The 8945-nt window shown below is 46.3% G+C and overlaps 1 protein-coding gene across 1 annotated transcript; it reads left to right on the forward strand.

Moving 5' to 3' along the window:
* The first annotated feature begins 1585 nt into the window (after positions 1-1585).
* LOC123595714 (Y-box-binding protein 3-like) lies at positions 1586-3349 on the forward strand. Its single transcript, XM_045473385.1, has one exon. The coding sequence runs from the start codon at positions 1764-1766 to the stop codon at positions 2877-2879; it is 1116 nt and encodes a 371-aa protein (XP_045329341.1). The 5' UTR covers positions 1586-1763; the 3' UTR covers positions 2880-3349.
* Positions 3350-8945: the final 5596 nt, after the last annotated feature.

Genomic DNA, 8945 nt, shown 5'->3' on the forward strand with positions numbered 1-8945 from the left:
GATACTGACAGTAGCCTGCTGCTCTCTCATGCTTGTTGCAAAAACCACAAGAGATGATGCCTGAAGAAGTGTTTTTTAAATAGAAAAATTAAAATGAGGACCCCTTCTTCCACTTTATATTACACCAGCATGGTGAAGAAACGGCTCCTGAGTCTGCAGTAGGGTTTGTTTTCTAGTCAGCTTCAGGCAGAAGGTTACTGCATGTGGGGACAGGGGATGCTTCTTAGTTGACATGAAGGCAATTTTTGCCCCTGTAGAGGGCCAGGCCTGGAAGCCTCAACCCAGGGGAGACAGATCATCCATGCAAGAGGTGTTTCTTGGGTTCTCTGCTGGGTTGTATGACCTCTCTGAAAGAGGTCCCTGTTCTCTGACATCAGTTGAAGGAAGTCACAAAACTGTACACAAAGGCCAGTGAGGTGTGGTGGAAAAAGACCTGGACCTGGAATGAAATCTGTTTGCCCCATACTAAACATGTGAACTTAAGCAAGCAGCTTGCTATCTCTGGGCCCTGGTTCCCTCATCCGTCAAATTGAAGTAAAAACAACACTGCTCCACTTCCTTATAGAGTGGGTTATTGCAGGGGTCAAATGCGCAACACAGAGGTTTCTGTAAACTCTAAAGTGGTAGGCCAACTTGGCTTATTTTTATTTTTCTCATTAATGAATGTAAACAGTTTTCTGACCAGTTGCTATCTACTATTTTGGCCTGCTCTATCATCACATCTGAAAGGTTATACTTCAGACAGCTAGTTGTACCTTACCACAGTATTAGCACTGCAGTTAGGCTGAATTCTTAGGGTTCCTGTATAATTAAACCAGAACTCCAACTTAGGATACAGATCACAGAGTCATAAACCATTTGAGGGTGGGGGAAAGTTTGGATCTGCAGTTAAAATACAAGGGCAAATTCACTCAGCTCTATTTTACTCCACATGACCATTTGCTTTATGTGGGCAAGAACACAGAGCTCAACAGGGTTTTCAGAATATTCTAGTTAACAAAAGTGTTCCCACTCACCTTCACTACTCTACAACCCTAACACTAGTCTGGATAAACCTGCACTAGTTTAGTGTCCTCTCAGTACTAGCATTCTAGCGCTGGCAGGCTTCCCCTATCTCTCCGCAGGAAAACAAAGAAAAGAAAAGAAAACAAACAACCCACAGTGGGCTTCTTTGATTGGGTCTTAATTTCATGTGGTTGCCATTTTGTCTCACCTTTACACAAAATGCCTCACCCACATATAGAGCACACAAGGAGTTGGAAGAGGACCAGGGTTTTGTGGGAGCATTTGGAGAGTGCCCTTAAGAAGGCTGGGAATATCTCCAACCAAGGGAGAGAGATGGAAAGTGGGTCATCTCTTCACATCCACTCAAGCAAGCAAGAGGGTCTTCAAGAAGACCATTGCCTAGAGCTTCAAATGAGCCCCCTCTCCATGAGGGACCAAGAGGCACCTGGAGCACAAGGCAGAGCACATCTGCCCCGCCCCCCAGCCCAAGCGCCTTCTCCTAAGTGGGTGACCCCCATTGAGACGTCACCGCCCGCGGCAGCCACTGTTTGGTCCGCGTCCTGTTGCCCCAGGAGACGACGCGGGCCTTTCCAAGAGTCTCAGAGCGAAGCCAGAGAGTCCTTGGCCCCGACCGACCGACCCTTCCAAAGTGAGGCTCCTGCCTCCAGACCTAGCCCCTCCCCACCCCACCCCACCCCCAATCGCCGAGGACCAGATTTCCCTCAAGTTCTCAGAGAAAGGAGAGCAAGGACGGCATCATGAGTGAGGTGGGAGAGGTCACCCGCACAGAGGTGACCGCCTCAGTACCCCCTCAAGCCGCGCAGAAACTCCTGGTTTCCTTGGGAGGTGGAGATCTTCCCCGGGCCCCAGTGGCTGGCAACCTCGGCAGAGACGCGATCCCCAAGACCACCGCGGCAGGAGGCGCCAAGGGAAAGGTGCCCAAAAAGGTCATCGCCAAGAGGGTGCGAGGCTCCGTCAAGTGGTTTAACGTGAAGAACGGGTACGGTTTCATCAGCAGGCATGATACCCAAGAAGATGTGTTCGTTCACCAGACGGCCATCACCCGGAACAACCCTCACAAGTACCAACGCAGCGTGGGCGACGGCGAGATGGTCGAGTTTGATGTGGTGCAGGGCGAGCGGGGCACCGAGGCCGCTAACGTGACCGGGCCAGCGGGTGCCCCAGTGCAGGGCAGTCGCTACGCTGCCAACCGCCCCCGCTTCTGCAAGGGCTTCTACATCCGCCGCCGCGGGCCACCCCTGCACGGTCCCAGGGGCGCTGAGGACGACGTCGACGAAGGTGAGGCCAGTGGCGAAGGCTTCACCAAGGCCCAGGGCCAGAGGCGCCGCCTGCCCGGCGGACCCCAAGACCAAAGGCTGCAGTGCTTTCCGCCCTTCCGCAGGGCCTGGGCCCTGTCTCGCGGCCCTTCGATCCTCGCTCCCACCAGCGGCCCGCGGCCTGCCCACCTGCCCGCGTCTGCCCCAGCCTCAAGGCCCGAGTGCGCCCCTCGGCGGGGGCCCGGCCCCAGCTACCTGCTGAGTCGCCCTAGGGCTCGAGGCATCACTCCTGGTCCAAGACCCTCAGCAGGCATTTCTGAGGAGCTGGAGGCGGAAGACAAGGAAAGCGGGCATGACGACGGAGGGCCGAAGCAGAAGCCCCCACCACGCTACGGATCCCGCCGCCCCAACAACCCACGCCACCGCCCGCAGCAGGTGCGCGGTGCCCAGGGCCAGGTCAACGTGGGAGGAGAAGGCAAGACCGGGAAGGGCCCTGCGGAAACACCCGCTTCGGTTGCTGTGGCCAAGAAGAACAGCGCCGCTGAGGAGGAGGACACCTTGGTCACTGATGTCCCCTCTGCCACCCAGGCCAAGTAACAACAGCCTGGCTCCCTCCCCGGGGACTCCCTGGCCTGGGCTGCAGGGGATTCCCCCTTGAGGAGATGATGTCCTTTAAAGTAACACAACCCAAACATCCACCTTGACTGTTAGATTTGTGCCCTTTTGAGAAAAATACACGCCTCTTCCCCAAGGTTTGAGGATAAGCTACAAGATCTATATATTTCTGAATTCCCTTTTATCATCTGTGTTGGTAATTTCTGTACACACACACACACACACCATGTCATACTCATGCACACACCTCTGAATTTATTCTTTTAAAAGATCTGACCAGGACCACAGCTATTATTCTGTGTCACCAGGGGAATTAGTTGATGGACTAACAAAAATTACTTTTATTTTTAATACAAAAACAAAGATGATCTGATATTGAATATTATCTTACATCGCTGTGTGATATTGCCTGAATGGTCATTTTTTCAATAAATCATTTCATGTTGCTTTTATCTATTATTGCTGTTGTCTGATTTAAAACAAAACACTCGTCAGCACAGAATTGTATTGAACCACTCCTTTCAGTGCTTTTTCAGAACCAGTTTTAGCAAACATCATACCTGTTGTTCGTTCTTTTTACAAGTCATGAATTTAAGGCTAATTGTGGACTTGTGGGAGGCGAGGGTTGAACATCTCAAGGATGTTCTAAAAGATTAGAATACACAGACAGGGAAGAAGTGTCCCCATCACATCCTCTTCCTCTGCCATTTGAGCAATAAATCTGGAGGGTGGGCCCAACTACCCACATTTACTGCTTAGGTGTTTATTCTATGACGCAAAACTCAAAGAGCTGGACAAAACACCAAAAAAAAAAAAAAAAAAAAAAAAAAAGAGGCTCTCTGGAAGCACAATTTGCCTCTATTTTTCAATGGATTCGATCTAATACCATTTTCACGAGGGGCTAGGGGTGTGTGGTGGAAATGGAAAGATACTGGTCAAAGAGTAAAATCTTTCAGTTATAAGATGACTAAGTTCTGGGGACCTAATGCACAACATGATGACTATAGTTAACAGTACTGTGTTGTATACCTGAAAGTTGCTGAGAGTAGAGCTTTAATGTTCTCACCATGACAGCAACAAAAGGATAATTATGTGAAGTGAATAACGTGTTAATTAACCTTATTGTTGTAAATGTTTCACGATATATGCATGCATCAAATTATCCCATTGTACGACTTAATGTATACAATATTATATGTCAACTACATGTCAATAAAGCTAGGAAAAAAACTGAAGAAAATTAAAAAAGAAAACAGGGATGGAAGCAGGTTTAATTTTTGTCATGCATACTTCTGGAACTGAAGAGAAACATGTAGTCCATGTTTTCCATGTGTGCTTCCTGATTTGAGTCCATCCAGGGGGGCTGTGCAAGATTCCTGGGAGGCTGGGCAGGTAAAGCTCAGCCTGCATCAGCCACTTTCCCATCAGATAGAGAGGCTCCAACCGGGAGTGTCATCCCTATCCTGGTTTTCCTTTGAATATATAGTGGGATTGGTGGGTGGGTAGGAGGCAGGGTTGGGGGAGGGGTGTGGGCAATTAATAAATTTGAAACTAATATGATAGGGAAAAGATAGGATAAAATAGGCAGAGAGGGAAAGGCTAGGACCTGAGGTCCCTGGGTGGGGAAAAACACATATTTTGACACAACACTAGGAGCGTTTGACTACAGCAAACCCCTCGGGCATAAGGCTCCTCTTAAGAATGTAACAGACACCACCTACTCCCCCTCAGGTTCCCCTTAGGAATTTGACAATCAAAATACCTAACTGAAATAAGTAAACCATAACACTTATGTCATACGAGGGACAGTATGACCATAGTCTAACTCCTCACACAGTGGAATCCAGACAATCAGGAATGGACAACCCAGCACCAAGAGTTATCAAGCCAATAAGGGTAGGACATAAGAAGGAACAAGGGGGAGGGGATGGAGGACGGGTGGGCAACAGAACCTTATGAAACAAAGGCCCTTGCCTATAGTCAGGGCATTCACTTTCAAATCCCCCCTCTCTGCAAAGAAAGCTTTCATACTCCTCTTACTTTCTAATCTTATACTCTAATAAACGTTTGCCTGCTGCTCATTTTCTTTGGTGTTCACCTCTTCATTCTTCGAAGCGGAGAGATGACAAACCACGGGTATTGAGGTAAAGAATCCTACAACATTTCTTGGGGGCTCACCCGGGATACCCAACGTCTTCTAACCTTAAGCAAAGAGCAGCCACGGCTCCCTTTTTTTTTTTTTTTTTTTTCTTTCTATCCTAAATAAAACTCTCAAACCAAACAATGGTCACTGGTCAGCCAGTTAAGAGCAAATAGTGTGGCTGCCATTCCCAAGTCTCGGGTGACAGGCTCCTTTGGTCTCCTCCCAGCTGATCTCTCAAAGTAGTTGGGAGCATCGGTGTGGTGGAGCCCCAGTTTCCTTCCGAGATGAACCCCCAGATGCACAGGACCCAGGGGAGGCTGAATAGCAACGGATGGGTCCTGACCAAGGCTACTCTTTGGTGGACGCCTAAAGGCTATCTGCAAAACCTGATCCCTGACTTCCCGTTTGGGTATCTGGTAGAATTCTCCTCTTTCTGTCTTGGTCAGCCTCTCCCTTCGGGAAATGAGTGGAAAAGCCCAGGACTGATCCCTCGTATATCCTCCTAGGAGTGATCTGGGTGACTTCCAAGGGGTCCTACTCACAGGTTTCCCAACTGCAGTAGAAGGTGGCTCTCTACTTGCTTCCATATCTGACACTCTGGTGTGGCTCACCTCCCAGGACCTCCCCCCCCCCCCCACTTTTTTTTAACCTTTCAATTTCAAACGTCTTTTGTGGAGTGGAGAGCAGGACTTACTTCAACAACTTCTGGGTTCACCACCCTCCTCCTGCCCCTGATGCCCAGGTGGGGGGCGGGCGGGAGGGGGGATTGGAGAGAAGACACATGGCAAGCTCCCACAAGATGCAGATGATAATTAGAACCAACTGTCTTCGGTTGGTGTCCCTTGGGACAGGGACTTTAAGGAATATTCCCAAGCAGCTGCCAAAACTCCTTTTCTTTTGGGGAACTTCCCTATCTTCTCTGGCCAGATGTGGACTTCCCACTTCCACTTGTTGGTGGAAAAAAAAAAAAAATCTGCATCTGCTTGTCTGTCAGAGATGACAGGATTTAGGATTTTAGGACCCAGAGACCTTTTTCTCTGCCCTCTGGTCTTTTATTGGCCTCCAGGCTTCTAGGCCACACCTCACCTCTTATGCCTTCCCCTCCCACCTCCTGTTTTTCTGCACCACATTGGGTGTGGACTGCATACCTGGCTCCTATACCTTCTGGGTGCCTCCAGCACCATGAGCTCCTCTTCCTCTCCTTTTTGTAAAGGAGCAAAGAGTACCCCCTTAGACTTACACTGCTTACTTCAGATTTCCTCACTGGTGCCCCAGATAAAAATGGACAATGGTGAACAAATTGATTGACTTTTAAATGGACACAGATGGAACATATTCAGTATTTAAACTAATTTAAGTGTGTTGGTTTAATTAAGATAGACATATCTTTAGAGTTATCAGCATTAAATATAAAACTTTTTTCTACCTAGGTTTACTGAGGTCAAATAAGCTTGTGTTATCTCTGTGGCAATTTGTCAGCAAAAAGGTGACTTAAAATGATGGTTACTTTTGTCTGTCTCAAAGTTTTCATGGGTAATTGTTAGGATAGTTTTCAGGGTCTTTGATAGCCTGAAACTTTAAAGTTTTTCTTGGATGATAAACTGGATTAAATTCATTGGACACTCAGGCCTTTTCCAAATCGGATGGAATGCTGAAGCATTACTTACTAAATATAGGTGTGTGCTTTTGACTTATTGCAGAGAAACTAAGGATAGTTGGGTCTGTTGGAAAACAGGCTTTGTGCTTAATTAATTCCTAAGTTTGCCATCTAAGGAATTCTGATGTGACAGACAAATCACAATTGGTTAGTACTTACTTTTCACTGGAGACTAAGGTTTCTAAGAGTTAAAATTCTGCTAAATGTAGTTAAAACTGATGTAAATAAGAAAAGTGACTCTGTATAGAAAAGTAGATGTTGTAAGAAGGATGTAAGAAAAGAAGTGGAATTACTTTTTTGTTGAAGATATATATATATTTGTCCTAAATGAGACTGTTTTGTTTTTGTTTTTGTTTTTGTTTTTTTGTTTTTGTTTTTGTTTTTTGTTTTTTTTTTTTTTTTTTTTTTTTTTTTTTGTTTTTTTTTGAGAGAAACGGCTTGGGACAAAATCTGAATGCAAAGAAAAGTTATAGAAAATTTGTTAAGGGAAGTCTTTGAAAAGCAATTTTATGTGTGGTCAGGATGGACTAAGGTTAAACTGAATGTATTTTAAAAGTATACTGGTATAATATTAAAATTCTGCTTTTACTCTCTCTTAAAAAGACAAAGTTATCTTGGATTGGTGGTCTGCTTTGGATTGAAAAAAAAGGGGGCGGGAAACAAAGATTTTTTCCCCCTCTTTTGTCTGCCTCAAAATATGGAAAGAACTATAATTTTAACCAAAAGGACAGGACAGCACGCCATTTTGCATTGTTTTGCTCAAGCCTTCGTTGAAATTGCCCCCCCCCCCACCTTGGGGTGCCTGGGTGGCTCAGTTGGTTAAGCTTACAACTTCAGCTTAGGTCATGATCTCACGGTTTGTGAGTTCGAGCCCCACGTTGGACTCTGTGCTGACAGCTCAGAGCCTGGAGCCTGCTTTGGATTCTGTGTCTCCCTTTTTCTCTGTTCTTCCCTGCTCATTCTCTGTTTCTGTCTCTCTCCCTCAAAAATAAATAAGCATTAAAAACATTTTTTTTTTTAAGAAAGAAATTGCCCCTCTTTTGATCCAAAGGCTGGGGAGATGGTGGCAACGTCCTTGATGCCAGCCTCCAAATGCTCCACATTTGTATTGTTTCTGCAGGGAAGAGGAATGGATGCCTGTACCATATGAGGGATGGACCACCAAGACATATGAAGGGCTTTTACCAGGATACACGGGAACAATTTTGCTACATTTAGCCTAATGTATGCCGATTTGTAACAACCTAGAGACTTTGAAATGGACACCCACATGGCTGGAACATATTTATATGGGCATTGCTGGAAAAGGCAGAGGAATAGACTGTGACTTTGGCCCTTTCAGCCACCCTCAAGGGCCGATGATCAATATGTAAATTACTGTCCAGCCAAAGTAAAGCTAGTGCATCCCTCCACAACCAAGGGAGTCTGGCTTGGTCACAGTGCATACCCCCAAAGTCCCTCCGGTGGGAAACGGAGGGGTAGGAGAAATCAGGGAAGACAAGGTCAGCTCTCGGAGGTAAGGTCAAGCCTGGGTAAGAGCAGCTACTCCCAGCGATGAAAGGGAGCTTTGCAAAGTGAAAGTTGAAGTGGGGTTCCTGAGCAAACAGCTAGGAAGGAGTTCTTCAGATGTCTTTGGTGCAAAAAGGTGATTTTATTAAAGCACACGGACAGGACCCGTGGGCAGAAAGAGCTGCACTGGGGTTGTGAGGAGCAACTGATTATATACTTTTAGGTTGGAGGGAAGTTAGAGATATAGTTAGTTTTTAAGGAATTTCTGTATGCTGAAAGCAAGGTCTCACAGGACCCTGAAGAGTTAGCTATTGTCAAGATAAGGTTGCTTTTAGTTTTTAAGGAAGTGTAAACATTAAGACATCAAGGCAGCCATAAAGGTCTTGGGGAGTGTTACACAATGCAGGTGTCTGACATCTATCAATGGGCTGCGGGCTGTAAGGGAATTTAATTTAAACTACCTTTTTCTTGCCTTTGTTTCCCTCATCATTTTCCCCCCTGAACAACTTTGACCCTTAAACCTTTAAGGTTGCTGAAGGCAGAAGGTCTCATCCTCTGTAGTTTCTTCCTGCTAAATAGGGTCATAGAGATGTCCCTACCTATGGGTCAGGGATGCTCAGTTTGAGAATTTAATAGGAGTTAGGAAAGGCTAAGGCCGCTGTATCTAAAGTTGATAACATATGGGAGTTTTCTTGAGTAGAAAGGATCATCCTTTGGCTCGAAGTTATCGCAGTGAAGG

Source organism: Leopardus geoffroyi (genome assembly GCF_018350155.1).
Source record: "Leopardus geoffroyi isolate Oge1 chromosome X unlocalized genomic scaffold, O.geoffroyi_Oge1_pat1.0 chrX_random_Un_scaffold_55, whole genome shotgun sequence".
Lineage (NCBI taxonomy): Eukaryota > Metazoa > Chordata > Mammalia > Carnivora > Felidae > Leopardus > Leopardus geoffroyi.